Source organism: Drosophila busckii, unplaced genomic scaffold (genome assembly GCF_011750605.1).
Source record: "Drosophila busckii strain San Diego stock center, stock number 13000-0081.31 unplaced genomic scaffold, ASM1175060v1 hic_scaffold_27, whole genome shotgun sequence".
Taxonomy (NCBI): domain Eukaryota; kingdom Metazoa; phylum Arthropoda; class Insecta; order Diptera; family Drosophilidae; genus Drosophila; species Drosophila busckii.
The window spans coordinates 27,727-45,089 of NW_022872737.1; the positions used below are offsets into that span (position 1 = coordinate 27,727).

Genomic DNA, 17,363 nt, shown 5'->3' on the forward strand with positions numbered 1-17,363 from the left:
TGAAAAGTGTTTTTCATTTTCATTGTTGTAGATTGTTGTTTTTCAAATTTATATACATTTGCATATACTTTTATATGGAACTCATCTATTGGTTGCGGTCTCTATTTTACACAACGCATTTGTTTTTGCTACTCTATCTTTAACTGTAAATCTACACTTTATATCGTAAAAAACAATAACTGTACTCATAAAACAGCACGCAATGTTTGATGGCAAACAAATGAACAACAAAATTTTTGCTAAATGTATCTATTATCTGCCGCCTGTCTTGGGTCGCTTTAGGTGTGTTCTATACATATAAAATATCTATAAAAAAAATTCAATATAGTAGCCACCAATGTCTGTAACTGCGCTGGGCGACACGCGAGTAGCTGACAACTAAAATATAGAAATGTTTTGAAATTGTGCAGATTGTAACTAGCCCAAAGCTCTATCAAAGTATACTTAACATACTATTATCTATCTATTATTGTTATAATTGTTTCCCGCAACCTGTAAGTGTCTGCTCAGTCAGTCGAAAGCGTGTCACATTAATTTTGCTGAGCGAAAAGTTCCCTGCGTTCTTTACACCCAAACACAGTAGAAACTGTGCTCTATTAATATAAACTGCATGTCCAACTATTCTATTCTAAAGACGCAGGCGATGTGCTGTAACTCTTAACCCCTTGATAATACGCGTATCCAATTCGGTACAGCACATCACAGTTGGTGAAAAACAACTGTTGGACTTTTTGGTCCTTGTCTTGCACTCTATTAACTAACTCTAACTATCTATTTACATATACACATAGACATACACACAAACATATAAAAAAATATTAGCTTTCATCAGCTGCACAACCCAGGAGGCGTTCATAGCCACGCCCACATCATAGTCAAGCAACATCAGGCGCTAAATCAATCTAAACCAAGTTTGTTTTCTAAATTTGTTTTATATTAATTGAAAACCTAAAATAAAATTAGTTGTTTTGTGTTTTAAACATTAAAATTGATGGGCATGCGCAACAATCAGTTACAATATTTAAAAGTTATACAAATATTATTTTCTGTTACCAAAGATGATTATTGCTGCGCCCATTTGAACTGAGAAGCTTTCCTTTAGCAAAAACCACAATAATAATAAATGGCAAGCTCTTGACAATTTTTGTTGCATTTATTAACTAAAACTAAAACTTAATCTAAACTATATATTAAGTGTTTTCAGCTTTTAGTTTTCAATCAGTTTTGCGATTATACAATTAGCTAATGCAACGGAAATTCTAGTGCAAATGCAAATGATCAAACAAAAAAAAATATATAAGAGTTTAACAATTATTATAAAAATATAGTAAGTGCATAATGATAACAGTTTTTAATGTTGAAAATGTGAAGAGCAAAATAAACTACATGTAGCGTTTGTACCAGAAAATGTTTCTACAAAACAAACTCAAAATACACATGACAGATTTTTAAGATTAACTACAACATGCAATCAACTTATAAGCAATTGTTTACATTCTTTTATATAAATATAAAAAAAACCAACAACAAAAACAGCATAAATATTAATATTGCCTACTTGTAAAATTTATAGTTTAATGTTTTGATTGTTCTCTTCTTTTTAAATTAACTTATTGAATTTTAATAAATCAAATATATATTTGAATATGAAAAGTGTGTTTGATATACAGATTAGTCAAATATATAATACGTTTGCTAAAACAAGCTATTAATATTTAAATTTACGAAGGCTTATTCTGATAGTAACGGCTCTTAAGTGATCGGTCTTTGATTTCGATTAAAGAGCACTCACAGTTTTACCGATCAGCTGGTTTTCTTATGTTTACGTTTCGTCGTGATTGCCCATGAGTGGTGAGTTTTGCTTTATAATGTGGTGCATTTGTTTAATTAAAGATCATAAACTTGAAAACCGAATGAATGTTGATATATACAACGATAGTGATAAGCAGTAGCATTTGATGATCGGCAGCGCAATGGAAAACACGGAGCGGCATGTTGTCTTTGACTGTGACGTTGGAAACGATGATGCTTGGGCTCTGCAGCTGCTCTTGCGAGCTGAGGAATACGTGCAATCTATAAAGGGGAAGATACCCGAAGCAGTAGCACCACAGCGCTTTAAGGTGGTGGCTATAACTTGTGTTCGGGGAAACTCTGATGTGGACAACACAACGCTAAATGCTTTGCGTGTACTGACCACATTGAAACGACTGGATATACCTCTCTTTAAAGGCTGTCGCGATGCTATAATTCCGCCCAACTGGAAACCATACTGGGATTTCCATGGCAAGGACGGATTAGGGGATGCTGGTGACTATCCGGAAGTAAATGAATCACTAATTCCGGAGGAACATGCTGTTAATGCTATGTATCGCTTGGCCTGTCAGCATGGCAAATTGGACTTTATACTGCTTGGCCCGCTGACAAACTTTGCCATGTGCATTAACCTCTACGGAGATGCATTTTTGGACAAAGTTGGAGATGTCTATATGATGGGTGGCAATATTTATGGAAAAGGTAACGTCACCAAGAGTGCTGAATACAATTTTATGATGGATCCCGAGGCGGCATATATTGTATTTGAGAAACTAAGAAAGCCAGCACTCCTGCTACCATGGGAGCCATGTATTGATGCCGACTTGGATCTTGCCATAGACTGGCGCTTCAACGTTTTGGGCGCCGTCGAAACGGATTTTATTAAGTTCATGAACCATTGCGAACGCAAGATTTTCAAAGACTTTCAAAAGTGGCTAACCTGTGATGCCCTCTTGGTTGCCGCTTTTCTATTTCCATCTGTTGTTATTGCAGAGCAGCGAGAATATCACGCAACCGTCGAAACATACGGATTAAATACTCGAGGTCAAGTGGTACTGGATCATATGAAGGGCGAGGTCGTGGACGCCTTGCACGGCAAAGCAGCAAACGTACGTATTATTTATAGCCTTAACCCAAAGCACTGGCGCACTATTTACGGCTGGGCTGGTGGGTTACCAGGCGTAAGCATTGAAGAAATATTCCAGCACTCTGATAAGGCATAGAGAGTACCATATACAATGTCATGATAACGTGATCTGCAAAAACAAAATACAACATTTTTGGTGTATGCAATTATCTAGTGCCCTTATGGCAATTGAAACTATCAACTACAGATATTCTTTAATAAATCAAATTAAAAAGGCAGTAAATAATAGTAATCAAAGCTGTTGCAAATCCAAAATAGAATAAATGTTAGGTCTTATAAATAAAACAATCTACTGATAATGCCGAAAATTATGTTATATATTTTTGATGCTTTAAGTTTTCAGTTGAAATTGAAGTCTGTTTATTATTTACAACCGCTAACTATATTTCAATATATTTATACAAAAGTTGAAAATCTACTATATTTATACAAGCTGCGTTTTAAGTCATTTAAATTAAAACTGCAACTTCACTTGGCGATCGTATACTACAGTAAGAGCTAAGTGGCGGCCGCTCGATTTTTGTGATTCTGTTAAGTGACTGTTGACTAACAGTGCAGAACCTTACAGACCAGCTGTCTACCAAAAGAAAAAAACAGAGCTTAAAAAAAAACATTGTTTACGCAGTATGGAAAATATCTCAAAGATACCAAAGGCATATTTTAATCTAATAAGAATATAAGGCTAAAATATTAATAGTTTTTAAAGCGTTTTTTCACGTTTGACGATATCAACTTTAGTATTTTACAGTATCAAAGTAAGGGGGTTTGTTAACAATTATCTATAAATCGATGTGTATATGGTCAGTGCCCTCGATCAAAATGTCAATCGGGCTAAAAGAAAGCCATTGTTTTTACTAATTTCAAGAAGAAAGCAAACACTTGCTATTCAGCACAAGAATGGAAAAGAAGGAGCGCTTTGTTGTCTTCGATTGCGACATTGGCAATGATGATGCTTGGGCTCTACAAATGCTACTAAGAGCAGAGGACTATGTACAATCCTTGAAAGATAAAACACCTGTGGCAGGAGCACCACATTGCTTCAAGCTTGTGGGCGTTACATGTGTTCGAGGAAACGCCAGTGTGGACAACACGACGAGAAATGCATTGCGAGTGCTAAAAACTATGAACAGGTTAGATGTTCCAGTATTCAAAGGATGTGGGGATGCGTTTGTACCGCCCAATTGGAAGCCTTCATGGGATTTCCATGGCATAGACGGACTGTTTGATGTGGGAGATTATCCTGAAGTAGATGAGCGGGAGCTACTAACGCAAGAGCATGCAGTAAATGCCATGTATCGACTGGCAATTCAGTACCAAAAACTGGATTTTATCTTGGTTGGCCCTCTTACGAACTTTGCTCTGTGTATTAATCTCTATGGAGATGATTTTTTGAAAAAAGTTGGAAATGTTTATGTAATGGGTGGCAATATTTATGGAAAAGGTAACGTCACCAAAAGTGGCGAATTTAACTTCATGATGGATCCAGAGGCCGCCTGCGTTGTGTTTGAAAGATTAAAGAAACCACTTCTGCTGCTGCCCTGGGAGCCGTGTATTGATACCAACATGGATCTTCCACTGAGCTGGCGATTTGATGTATTGGGTGCTGTGCCCACAGAATTCATGAAGCTAATGAATCGCGTTGAGCGTAAAGTATTCAAGGATTTTGTTAAATGGCTGACATGTGATGCTGTCTTGGTTGCTGCCTATCTCTTTCCAAACCTGGTCATTGAAGAAGTAAAGGAGTATTACGCAACTATTGAACTTAGCGGTACAAATACCAGAGGCCAGCTGGTCTTAGATCATATGAAAGGAGAAGTCGTTGACTCACTGCATGGCAAAGAAGCCAACGCACGTATTATTTATCGTCTAAACCCCAAACACTGGCGCACAATCTTTGGCTGGACTGGTGGACTAATAAAAGACGTGACTATAGAACAATTGTGGAAAGCAGCTGATAATTCGCAAGCCTGCTAAACGAAAGCTTGATAACAATGTTTTTTTAATAGAACCTACGCCAATAAATGTTTATATTTCTAATTCTACAGCATTATCTGAAGGGGGTTTCGTCTATAGATAAACTTAGGTTTTACAACAGAAGTCTATCGATGTTGTTGCTATGGTTCAGAGCAGAATTAAAAATAAATACAAATCTTAAGTGCAGGCTTTGATACTTACTGATTACGAATTAACGAGAGCCGTCATATGCAATCATAAAAATATATAGGCCCTGATCAAAAGATTTGTAGAAAAGCCTAGAAAAATAAAAGTAATCTTCAAAAACGAAAATAAAACTAATAATAGGAGCGGCATTCCTAATATTATTACAACAGCCCTAATCATTAATTTATTGCCAAGCTTAACGGATTTCGAAGGGGCGCGTGTATTGATCGTAAAAAACAAAAGCCCCTTTTTGATAAGTGTTAACATTCATAATACATTTTTATTCGCATAGCTCCAGTTGCAAACACGCCCACAATTTATTCGTAATAGGTAGATGCGTTTGAGCTACGTAATTATTGCGTTTTTAAAGGTATATAATATAATAATGTATATATAATATAATTTTCGTATTGGTTTAACTTGTTTGTTTGTAACACGCAATGGCAAAAAACATTAAATAGTTGTTAGTAGTTTTGTAGTTACAGTTACGTAGAGAACACAATTAGATAACTTTGACGAATTTACGATTTTGAATTTTACTAACAATTAATAGCTTGTGAATTATAATTATTTACTTTGTATGTAAACATATTATTAACATAGCACATACATTTTTATATATATTTATGCATGCTATTCATATGGCTGGTTTAGTGGACAACATACTTTTGCGCTATAGGCTAATTATTGTTCGTCTTTCTTAACTCCTCTGTCATTGTTGTCAACTTCTGTTCTGGATTTGGTTTTTGCTATTTGGTATTTGTTATACATTATTCATTGTTCCTTCTTTGCTTCATCAAGTGCAACTCGATTTAACTGCCTGACGCAACTGTGCTAAACTGTTTAACTTAAATATTAAATTGAATTCAAATATCTTATTACGCATTATGTATGTATATATGACTAGCTTTGATGGGGAATTCGAATAATAACCTAACTTTGGTTGCTTATTTCGTTTGGTTTTTCTTTTTGTGTGGTATTTGTTTAAAATGTTATTTAGTGCCTTCAAATTGTTGCTACGGCGCTTAGTCCTCAAGATTTCGGAAAGCCTGCTGCACATCCTCATACAGTTGATCATAATCTGCTTTAATTTTCTGCTCGCCATCCTTAACGGGATCCTACAAATTAATGCATTAGAATCTATTTTAATTGTATTGCAAACTTTAACCCACCTTGAATTTCATTGAAGACAACTGATACATAATGCCGCCCATCGACTCTTTGATGGTGTTCCATGTTATTTTATTGTCCGACTGGGCTGTGGACTCGACAGCATGGCGTGCCGTCTCATAGAAGCCCATTATATTTCTCAGCATGCCCACGGTTTTGTAGAAGGGACAAACACGATCATATGGCGAGTAAGAGTTTTGTTGCAAAAAGTCATCCTTCAGCAGTTTGGCCACCTCCAGGGTAACCTTGTCGGTCTCGGCCAGCGATGCCTTGCCTACGAGCTGTACAATCTCAGAGAGATCTTCCTCCTCCTGCAGAATCTCTTTCACTTTTGTGCGCAGAGGCACAAACTCTGGGAAGTTCTTGTCATAGTATTCGTCCAGCGCGCGCATATACTTGGAATATGAGATAAGCCAGTTGATGGAAGGGAAATGCTTGCGTTGAGCCAGCTTCTTGTCCAGACCCCAGAACACTTGCACAATACCTAAGGTGGCAGAGGTGACAGGATCAGAGAAATCACCACCAGGTGGCGAGACAGCGCCCACAATGGACACAGAGCCTTCGCGCTCTGGGTTGCCTAGACACTTGACGCGACCGGCGCGCTCATAGAAAGTGGCCAAGCGAGCGCCCAAATACGCAGGATAACCAGAATCCGCAGGCATCTCAGCAAGACGGCCAGAAATTTCACGCAACGCCTCGGCCCAACGTGATGTGGAGTCAGCCATCATGGCCACATTGTAGCCCATGTCACGGAAATATTCGGAGAGTGTGATGCCAGTGTAGATGGAAGCTTCACGAGCAGCCACAGGCATGTTAGAGGTATTGGCCACCAGGGCAGTGCGCTTCATAATGGATTCCGTAACGCCATCGATCTCACAAGTGAGTTCCGGGAAATCACGCAGTACCTCAGACATTTCATTGCCACGCTCACCGCAGCCGACGTAAATAATAACATCCGAATTGGAGTACTTGGACAAGGCCTGTGAATGATAGGTATAATATAAGAAAAGCTTTGGCAGATCAAGCTGGCACTTTACCTGGGAGATGACAGTTTTGCCGCAACCGAATGCACCAGGAATAGCAGTGGTGCCGCCTTGAACACAGGGAAAGAGCGAATCAAGCACTCTTTGTCCTGTGAATAGAGGATGATTGGCTGGCAGCTTCTCCGTCACGGGACGGGGTTGACGCACTGGCCACACCTGAAGCATAGTATGTTTGGTAATATCGCCATCGAATTCCGTTTCCAGCACAACATCCTCCAAATTGTAGTTGCCAGCAGGCGCAATATAACGTACTGTGCCCTTGGCACGAGGCGCCACTATCATGCGCTGCTTGACCAATGTGTTTTCATGCACCACGCCGTACAAGTCGCCACCGGTGATGTGAGAGCCAACGCGCACATTTAACGGATTAAACTCCCACATAACAGAGCGAGACAAAGCAGGCGTGTTGACGCCCTTGGGTATGTAAATGGAGCTGGTCATGATGCCAATGTCGCGCAGTGGACGCTGGATACCATCAAAAATGCTGTTCATAATGCCAGGACCTAGTTCCACGGACAAAGGCTTTCCAGTGCGCAGCACGGGATCGCCGACTGTAACTCCGGAAGTTTCTTCGTAAACCTGAATGGTGGCCATGTCGCCCTCCAGTCGAATGATCTCACCCACCAGCTCATAGTAGCCGACACGCACAAGCTCGTACATAGCAGAGCCGGACATGCACTCGGCCGTTACGACTGTGGTGAAAAAATAGATTTAAATGCGTTGTGATGGCGTGAAGAGATAAGAAAATGAGAACAGCGCATTAAGGTAAGGTCAGCATATGAAGGACAAAGGTGACGTCTTACCCGGGCCAGAGACGGCATATACGCGACCATATTCTGATTCACGCTCCTCGTCTTTCATTTTCCTCAGGTTCGACATAGTTGAGGTGAATTTGGTTTCAACTGCAACGGTCAAGTTCGTTCGCGCTAAATGTCAACAATAGGAGCAAAATAAAAAAGATTGTTTTTCGTTATAAACAAAACACACACTATTTGCACGCTTGTTTTATGGCTAATTGAAAAAACTAGATGGCGCTGCTGCATGCAGCTGTCGAGCAGCCCCCAGCTAGAGTTTTCACACCCCCGCAGCCAGCATCGATTTTTCCCCAACACGATTTTAACGCTTTCAATATCCGTTGTCAGGTATTTTGAAATTAAAAACACAGCTATCGAAACTTTGCACTTTTGGCACTCTTTTAGACACTTGATTACATTAGTTACATGTTTTTTAATATGAGCACAAGGATTTTTCTAGTTGGAAATTCGCTTTTACTCACATTTGTTTCAGCTCTTATGAAAATTCTCAGCAGACTGAGTTTTCATTTGCATAGATTGGCAGCGCCAGAGTTTTTCCGATAGGCCAAACCAACATATATATCGATAAGCAGTGTCGCCACTAATAGACTATACAAAATAAATGCATTTTTTTTATTAATTAGATATTTCATTTAATTTATTTTAAATGTTAAAGTAAGATGGATATTTTTGTTATATCGATATATTGTGTATGTCCAATTCACTGCCATCCAGTATGCCTCTTAGTTTTTGTTTTTATCTTGCTTGCACTTGTACATATCTGTTGCTTTCTGCTCGCACCTATACAAGTACAGTTTTAAAGTAACTGAGCAGTCACTACTTGCAATCATTTTGCTTAAATATATGCATTTTATTTACATTGTAACAGGAGCGAATACAAAAGTAAAATGTAGTAAAAAAACTGAAAACTTTATTTAAAAACTTATAATTCTCTCTTTGGCAATTTCCAAAATTTTCCCGCGGTTTGACTTTCAAAAACGGTCAGATCTGGTTGGGAAAAAGCGAAGTTGGCAGCACTGACTAGAACTGAGAGAGCAAAACAGCAGCAAAATTATTAAAGCAACGCGAAAAACAATTAAAATATAATAAATATAGCTACAAATATTGCAGCATAGCGCGCGATCAACATGTGAAGGTGCCGCACGCAAAGCTGTGGATTATTACGTGCCCAAACAAAACCCAGAACCGGGCAAGAAAATTATAACCTCAAAGCATTGAACAGACGGGACGCAGTGCACCTGCTTGCAGTTGGGAAGGTGCCCAATTAAATTTGGATCATCAAAATGTCGACCTCATCAAAAGTGCAGCAGTTCGTCAATGGTCTCAAATCCCGTAATCGCAATGTGCAAAACAAGGCGGCGCAGGATTTATTCCTGTACGTCAAAACCGAAATGCGCGAAATGTCGCAAGAAGAGCTGATACAATTTTTCGACGAATTTGATCATCACATCTTTAATATGGTTAATGCAGCCGATATAAACGAAAAGAAAGGCGGCGCGCTGGCAATGAGTTCGTATTAATAACAAGCAAACTCATATTATGTTTATATAAATATCATTTTTCTTTCACAGAGTGCCTGATAAGCGGAGATGGCCTGATAACACGCAAAGGCATCTCTCCTTACCTCAATCGCCTGCGCGATCTGCTACTCATCAACGATGTGTCCGTAATGGAGATTGCGGCACGCTCGCTGGTCAAGCTGGCCAATATGCCTGGGTCCAAGGGCGCCGATTCATTTGACTTCGACATTAAGAAGGCGTTTGAAATGCTCAGTGGCGACAGACAAGAGGTAAACAGTAAAAGAAAAACAAACACGTTTTAATTGTATTGACAATTTACTAATTTATTTTAATTTTCTTACAGTATCGTCGTCATGCTGCTGTGTTTATTTTACGTGAGCTGGCCATAGCACTGCCCACATACTTCTATCAGCAGATATTGACTTTCTTTGAGCATATATTCAATGCTATCTTTGACCCCAAGCCTGCCATACGGGAGTCTGCCGGCGAAGCATTACGCGCCGCACTCATTGTCACCGCTCAGCGTGAGAATACCAAGCAGTCCAGCGAGCCGCAATGGTATAAAATCTGCTACGAGGAGGCCAGCAATAGCTTTAACGCTGAGGTCTCTACAGGCAAGGAGCAAAAAGGCATGACGCGTGATGATCGCATACATGGTGGTCTCATTGTCTTCAACGAGTTATTTCGTTGTGCCAATGCAAATTGGGAGCGACGCTATAATGCATTGAAGCAATTGTTTCCTAGGCCTCACCATAACAAGTTCTTGGAGATGGGAGGCCCCAGCATGACGTCTAGTCAGCATAATACGCTAGTGCCGCGCCTCAAAGTGCCTTTTGTGGATAAGTTGGGCAGCCGCCAGCTGCCGCTCGAGGTGGAGCAACATAATGGCAATGGCAGCAATAAGTTAAATAGCGTAAGCCAATCAACTATAAATCTGGCACTTGTGACTAATGCAATTTCTCTTTTACTTTGCAGCACAACGTAATGGAGTCGGCGTACGCGCACGAGATACTCAAGGCGAACTTCCTGACCATTTGTGACAATGTGCTGGACCAGCGCAACTCGAAATCTCCTTATGTGCAGCAGGCGCTGCTGCAAATACTGCCACGCCTAGCTGCCTTCAATCGGGAGGCGTTTGTGGCGAAATATTTGCAAATATGCGTGCAACATTTGATGTCCATACTGCGAGGCAAGGAGAAGGATCGCAATGTGGCATATGTAACCATCGGCTACATAGCTGTGGCCGTGGAAAGCGACATTGAGGTGCATCTGAAGAACATCATGAGCAGCGTCAAGCAGGCGCTGCCAGCCAAGGATTTGGCTAGCAAACGTAAACCACCTGTGGATGCAGCGGTCTTTGCTTGCATTACACTGCTGGCGCATGCGGTCAAGTCTGAAATAGCGGACGATGTAAGTGACATACTGGAGCAAATGTTCCACACTGGCCTGTCGCCGGCTCTGACCGTTTGTCTGCGCGAGCTGGCCGAGAATGTGCCGCAGTTGAAGAAGGACATCACAGACGGACTCGTCGGCGTACTCACCCAAGTGCTTATGAACAAAATGCCATCGAATCCCTATGCTACGCTACCCACGATCAGCATAGATGCCTCGCTTATGCTGCATACGGCAACAATCGTGCTGGCACTCAAAACTCTGGGCACATTTAGCTTCGAGGAGCGCAACATGCTGGACTTTGTGCAACGGTGAGTGGCTCTAACTATAGTTCGAAGATATAATCCAATTTCTTTTGCCTTACAGCTGTGCGGACTTCTATATAGTGCATGAACAGCAGGAAATACGCCTGGAGGCGGTGCAAACCTGCACGAGATTACTCAAGGTGGCTGTGCAAACGGAAACCAGCATGAAGGACTCCAAGACCTTGAGCGATACCGTCTCGCATGTCATCGAACGTTTGCTTACGGTGGCTATAACCGATTTTGATTGCAATGTGCGTGTCTGCATTCTACGCTCCTTGGATGGCACCTTTGATGCCAAGCTGGCGCAGCCGGAATCGCTCAATGCGCTCTTCATAACGCTGAACGATGAGATATTCGAAATACGCGAGTTGGCCATGATGACCATTGGGCGACTGTCTTCGATGAATCCGGCTTATGTGATGCCCAAGCTGCGCACTACGATGATCGAGCTGCTTACGGATCTCAAATACTCTGGCATGAGTCGCAACAAGGAGCAAAGTGCACGCATGTTGGATCATTTGGTCATAAGCACGCCGCGTTTGATAAGCTCCTATATGAATCCCATACTCAAAGCGCTGGTGCCCATGCTGCATGAGCCGGAATCCAATCCGGGCGTTGTGCTGAGCGTGCTGCGCACCATTGGCGATCTGGCGGAGGTAAACGGCGGCTCCCACGAAATGGAGCTGTGGGCAGATGAGTTGCTGTGCATACTGCTGGAAATGCTGGGCGATGCAGGCAGTCCGGATAAGCGTGGCGTGGCACTCTGGACGCTGGGACAGCTAATAAGCGCCACCGGACGCGTTGTCAGTCCGTATCACAAATATCCCGTGCTCATAGACATACTGATTAACTTTCTGAAGACCGAACAGCGACGCACTATACGCCGGGAAACGATTCGCGTGCTGGGCTTACTGGGCGCAATGGATCCGTATAAGCACAAGATGAACAAAGGCTTGATTGACAGCCAAAAGGATAATGTGCTCATTGCTTACAGCGAAGGCAAACCGGATGAGAGTCAGGATATATCCACAGCAGAGCTGCTGGTGAATATGAACAATGCGCTGGATGAATATTATCCAGCAGTGGCTATAGCTGCATTGATGCGTATTCTACGTGATCCCACGCTAAGCAGCAAGCACACGAGTGTGGTGCAGGCGGTTACTTTCATCTTCCAAAGTCTGGGCATCAAATGCGTGCCGTACTTGGCCCAGGTGCTGCCCAATTTGCTGGACAATGTGCGCACGGCGGACAACAATCTGCGTGAGTTTCTGTTTCAACAGCTGGCTATCCTGGTGGCGTTTGTTAAGCTGCACATCATCAGCTACATGGACGACATCTTTCGCCTGATCAAAGAGTTCTGGACCATTAACACTCCGTTGCAGTCCACGCTGATCAATCTCATTGAACAAATTGCCGTTGCGCTCGGCTGTGAATTTCGCGATTACTTTGCGCAGCTGATACCACAAATACTGCGAGTGCTGCAGCATGACAACTCCAAGGAGCGCCACGTGACGCGTCGACTGCTGCAGGCGCTGCAGAAATTTGGCTGCACCTTGGGCTATTATTTGCCGCTGATAGTGCCGCCCATAGTGAAGCTTTTCGATTCGCCCTATGTGCTGCCGCAGGTGTCGCTGGTGGCGCTGGAGACAATACATCAGCTGGCCTGTCAGCTGGACTTTACGGACTTTAGCTCGCGCATTATACATCCGCTGGTGCGTGTGCTGGAAACGGAGCCGGAGCTGCGCGAGCAGGCGATGGCGACGCTGCGTGCGCTGGTCAAGCAGCTGGGACGCAAGTATCTGGTGTTTGTGCCCATGGTGCAGCGCACGCTGCTGAAGCATCGCATTGTGGATGCCGAATATGAGAAGCTACTGAATCGCATACAATCGAATAGCACGCTGGCCGAGCTGGAGCTCTGCCTGAGCACGGAGCTGAGCCAGCGCCAGCTCAAGGCCAAGTACAACGAACCCTATGTGCTGGACTCGAGCAGCAGCAGCAGCAACAAGAACCTGAAGGTGTCCACGCAGGTGCTGCGCACAGCTTGGCAGGTGACGCGGCGCGTCTCGAAAGATGACTGGGTGGAGTGGCTGAAGCGCTTGTCCATTGGCCTGCTCAAGGAGTCGCCTTCGCATGCGCTGCGCGCTTGCTGTGCTCTGGCCCAGGATTATGATGCACTGCTGCGTGATTTGTTCAATGCCGCCTTCATCAGCTGCTGGACGGAGCTGTCGCGTGAGCAGCGTGCCGAGCTGACACAGTCCTTGGTGCAGGCGCTGCAGGTTACGGACATGCCAGAGATTACCCAAGCCATACTCAACTTGGCCGAGTTCATGGAGCACTGCGATCGCGATCCCATACCCATCGAAATGCAGCTGCTGGGCACACGCGCCATGGCCTGTCGCGCCTATGCCAAGGCGCTGCGCTATAAGGAGGAGGAGTTTGTGCAGCGTCGCGATGCGCACGTCTTCGAGTCCTTGATACTCATCAACAACAAGCTGCAGCAGCGTGAGGCGGCCGAGGGACTGCTGGCCACCTATCGCAAGACGGCCAATGAATACAATGTGCAGGGCCGCTGGTACGAGAAGCTGCACAACTGGGAGGAGGCACTGCGTCAGTATAATCTAGTGGACTCGCGTGATTTGGAAACACGACTGGGACGGCTGCGCTGCCTGGAGGCTTTGGGTGAATGGTCGGAGCTGAGCGGCGAGTGCAAACAGGAGTGGAGCGGACTGAGTCTGGAGGCGCGCACACGCGCCAGTCCATTGGCTGCTGTTGCCGCCTGGGGTCTGCAGGACTGGGAGTGCATGCAGGAGTATGTGCGCTGCATTCCGGCGGACACACAGGATGGCAGCTACTATCGGGCTGTGCTCGCCGTGCATCATGGTGACTACGAGTCGGCGCAGCGTCTGATAGACGCCACGCGTGATTTGCTCGACACCGAATTGACCTCCATGGCGGGCGAATCCTATGAGCGCGCCTACGGTGCTATGGTCTGCGTGCAGATGCTCGCAGAGCTGGAGGAGGTGATGCAGTACAAACTTATACCGGAGCGCCGTGAGCCGCTGAAGGCGATGTGGTGGAAGCGACTGCAGGGCGGCCAGCGCCTGGTGGAGGACTGGCGTCGCATTATCCAGGTGCATTCGCTGGTGGTGCAGCCGCATGAGGATATACGCACCTGGCTGAAGTACGCTAGTCTCTGCCGCAAGAGCGGCTCCCTGCACTTGTCCTACAAGACGCTCGTCATGCTGCTGGGCCAGGATCCGGAGCGCCAGCCGCTGGAGTGCCTGCCCATTGCACAGCCGCAGGTTAGCTACGCCTATACCAAGTATCTGGCGGGCTGCTCGCGTCTGCAGGAAGCCTACGACAAGCTGCGTCAGTTCGTGCTGAACTACAGCGCGCAGACGCAGGTGCAGGATCAGCGGCTCATGGCGCGTTGCTATCTGCGCCTGGCCAGCTGGCAGAACAAGCTGAACGAGCACAAGACCAAGCCCGAACCGGAGGCTGTGCAGAGTGCGCTGGAGTGCTTCGAGAAGGCCACCAGCTACGATCCCAACTGGTACAAGGCCTGGCATCTGTGGGCGTACATGAACTTCAAGGTGGTGCAGGCGCACAAGCAGCAGCTGGACAAGCAGGGCGTGCAGCTCACCCTGGACAGCGAGCGGCTTATCCAACAGTATGCCGTGAGCGCCGTCCAGGGATTCTTCCGCTCGATTAGTCTCATACGCGGCAACTCGCTGCAGGATACGCTGCGGCTGCTGACGCTTTGGTTCGACTATGGCCACCATGCGGAGGTCTACGATGCACTGTTGTCGGGCATGAAGCTGATAGAGATTAACACATGGCTGCAGGTCATACCGCAGCTGATAGCGCGCATCGATACGCATCGACGGCTGGTGGGACAGCTGATTCACCAGCTGCTAATGGACATTGGCAAGAACCATCCGCAGGCGCTAGTCTATCCGCTGACCGTGGCCTCCAAGTCCGCCTCGCTGGCGCGCAAAAATGCTGCCTTTAAGATTCTGGACTCCATGCGCAAGCATTCGCCCGTGCTGGTGGAGCAGGCGGTCATGTGCAGCGAGGAGCTCATACGCGTGGCCATTCTCTGGCACGAGCAGTGGCACGAAGGTCTGGAGGAGGCGTCACGTCTCTACTTTGGCGATCGCAATGTGAAGGGCATGTTTGAGATTCTGGAGCCGCTGCATGGCATGCTGGAGCGTGGGCCACAGACGCTGAAGGAAACTTCATTCTCGCAGGCCTATGGACGCGAGCTGACCGAGGCCTATGAGTGGACGCAGCGCTACAAGACGTCCGCTGTGCTGATGGATTTGGATCGCGCTTGGGATATTTACTATCATATATTCCAGAAGATATCGCGGCAGCTGCCGCAACTTACATCGCTGGAGTTGCCTTATGTCTCACCCAAACTGATGACCTGCAAGGATCTGGAGCTGGCCGTGCCGGGCTCCTATAATCCCGGGCAGGAGCTTATACGCATCAGTCATATTAAAACCAATTTGCAGGTCATCACCTCCAAGCAGCGTCCGCGCAAGCTTTGCATACGCGGCTCCAATGGCAAGGACTATATGTATTTGCTGAAGGGGCACGAGGACTTGCGTCAGGACGAGCGTGTTATGCAGCTGTTCTCGCTGGTGAATACGCTGCTGCTGGATGATCCGGATACGTTCCGGCGTAATTTGGCCATACAACGCTATGCGGTCATACCGCTGAGCACAAATTCAGGACTCATCGGCTGGGTGCCCCACTGTGATACGCTGCACACGCTCATACGCGACTATCGCGATAAGAAGAAGGTGGCACTTAACCAGGAGCATCGCACTATGCTCAACTATGCGCCCGACTACGATCACTTGACGCTGATGCAAAAGATTGAGGTGTTCGAGCATGCGCTGTCCAAGACCAAAGGCGATGACCTGGCCAAGCTGCTGTGGCTCAAGTCGCCCTCATCGGAGCTGTGGTTCGAGCGGCGCAACAACTACACGCGCTCGCTGGCGGTCATGTCCATGGTGGGCTACATACTGGGCCTGGGCGATAGACATCCCTCCAATCTTATGCTGGACCGCATGAGCGGCAAAATCTTGCACATTGACTTTGGCGATTGCTTTGAGGTGGCCATGACGCGCGAAAAGTTTCCGGAGAAGATTCCGTTTAGGCTGACGCGCATGCTGATCAATGCCATGGAAGTCACTGGCATTGAGGGCACCTATCGACGCACCTGCGAGAGCGTCATGCTGGTGCTGCGACGCAATAAGGACTCGCTGATGGCTGTGCTGGAGGCTTTTGTCTACGATCCGCTGCTCAACTGGCGTCTGCTGGATGTGGACAAGAAGGGCAATGATACGAACACCAACAACACGACGACAACGACGACAGCAGCTAGCGCTGGCAGCACCAGCAACTCCCTGGACCAAGAATCGCTGCTGCAGAGCAATCCGGTGGCCAAATCGAAACCATATGATGCCACACAGCAGCTGCACTTGGGCTACACGAACAATGTGGCGGATGTGACGAACAGCAAGGCCAGCATGGTTATCCAAAGAGTCAACTGCAAGTTGACGGGCACAGATTTCCAGACCAAGGACGGTGTCACCGAGCAGCAGCAGGTGGAGCTGCTCATACAGCAGGCCACAAATAATGAGAACCTTTGCCAGTGCTACATAGGTTGGTGTCCCTTTTGGTAATAGCAGACTGAGCAAAGTTTACATATACATATTGCATACTATATAAATAAATATATATATATATATATAATGTTCTACTTATTTGTACCATGTATAATTTATATTTAGAATTACGCTTTCAATTAAAAACTTTATTTGTAAATTCCAAATGCAATTAAATTCCACAACATGTTTTGTAAAACATTCTCTTTGGATTTCTTGCTGGGCAAACAGTTGCTGCTGTAATCTAATATTTCAATGGGATTAATATAGTTTGAAATTTGTTTAATGGAACTTCGGATACGCTGCGGGATTGTAGGCTCG

General features: G+C 45.2%; 4 protein-coding genes across 4 annotated transcripts; 3 read left to right on the top strand and 1 right to left on the bottom strand.

Moving 5' to 3' along the window:
* Positions 1 to 1,861: 1,861 nt before the first annotated feature.
* LOC108601644 (pyrimidine-specific ribonucleoside hydrolase RihA-like) lies at positions 1,862 to 3,241 on the top strand. The gene has a single exon (XM_017989547.2). It carries the CDS (start codon positions 1,959 to 1,961, stop codon positions 3,033 to 3,035), a length of 1,077 nt encoding a protein of 358 aa, XP_017845036.2. The 5' UTR covers positions 1,862 to 1,958; the 3' UTR covers positions 3,036 to 3,241.
* A 321-nt stretch (positions 3,242 to 3,562) lies between these two features.
* LOC108600888 (pyrimidine-specific ribonucleoside hydrolase RihA-like) lies at positions 3,563 to 4,996 on the top strand. Its single transcript, XM_017988710.2, has one exon. The coding sequence runs from the start codon at positions 3,857 to 3,859 to the stop codon at positions 4,931 to 4,933; it is 1,077 nt and encodes a 358-aa protein (XP_017844199.2). The 5' UTR covers positions 3,563 to 3,856; the 3' UTR covers positions 4,934 to 4,996.
* A 377-nt stretch (positions 4,997 to 5,373) lies between these two features.
* LOC108594214 (V-type proton ATPase catalytic subunit A) lies at positions 5,374 to 8,673 on the bottom strand. The gene is made up of 5 exons (XM_017979321.2): positions 8,609 to 8,673; positions 8,136 to 8,258; positions 7,327 to 8,024; positions 6,292 to 7,269; positions 5,374 to 6,237 (listed from the first exon to the last, which is right to left on the bottom strand). The coding sequence occupies exons 2-5, from the start codon at positions 8,209 to 8,211 to the stop codon at positions 6,145 to 6,147; spliced, it is 1,845 nt and encodes a 614-aa protein (XP_017834810.2). The 5' UTR covers positions 8,212 to 8,258; positions 8,609 to 8,673; the 3' UTR covers positions 5,374 to 6,144.
* A 514-nt stretch (positions 8,674 to 9,187) lies between these two features.
* On the top strand, positions 9,188 to 17,092 carry LOC108608389 (serine/threonine-protein kinase Tor). The gene is made up of 5 exons (XM_017999741.2): positions 9,188 to 9,656; positions 9,719 to 9,936; positions 10,011 to 10,580; positions 10,643 to 11,370; positions 11,426 to 17,092. Exons 1-5 carry the CDS (start codon positions 9,431 to 9,433, stop codon positions 17,058 to 17,060), a joined length of 7,377 nt encoding a protein of 2,458 aa, XP_017855230.2. The 5' UTR covers positions 9,188 to 9,430; the 3' UTR covers positions 17,061 to 17,092.
* The last annotated feature ends 271 nt before the right edge of the window (positions 17,093 to 17,363 follow it).

Excerpts from the sequence above, each read along its gene's own strand:
- LOC108601644 (XM_017989547.2), top strand. The coding sequence starts at position 1,959 with ATGATCGGCAGCGCAATGGAAAACACGGAGCGGCATGTTGTCTTTGAC.
- LOC108600888 (XM_017988710.2), top strand. The coding sequence starts at position 3,857 with ATGGAAAAGAAGGAGCGCTTTGTTGTCTTCGATTGCGACATTGGCAAT.
- LOC108594214 (XM_017979321.2), bottom strand. The coding sequence starts at position 8,211 with ATGTCGAACCTGAGGAAAATGAAAGACGAGGAGCGTGAATCAGAATAT. Across the intron at positions 8,025-8,135 it reads ATATGCCGTCTCTGGCCCGG|TCGTAACGGCCGAGTGCATG; the intron begins GTAAGACGTCAC and ends TTTTCACCACAG. Across the intron at positions 6,238-6,291 it reads TGTCTTCAATGAAATTCAAG|GATCCCGTTAAGGATGGCGA; the intron begins GTGGGTTAAAGT and ends ATTAATTTGTAG.
- LOC108608389 (XM_017999741.2), top strand. The coding sequence starts at position 9,431 with ATGTCGACCTCATCAAAAGTGCAGCAGTTCGTCAATGGTCTCAAATCC. Across the intron at positions 9,657-9,718 it reads AGGCGGCGCGCTGGCAATGA|AGTGCCTGATAAGCGGAGAT; the intron begins GTTCGTATTAAT and ends TTTCTTTCACAG. Across the intron at positions 11,371-11,425 it reads ATGCTGGACTTTGTGCAACG|CTGTGCGGACTTCTATATAG; the intron begins GTGAGTGGCTCT and ends TTTGCCTTACAG.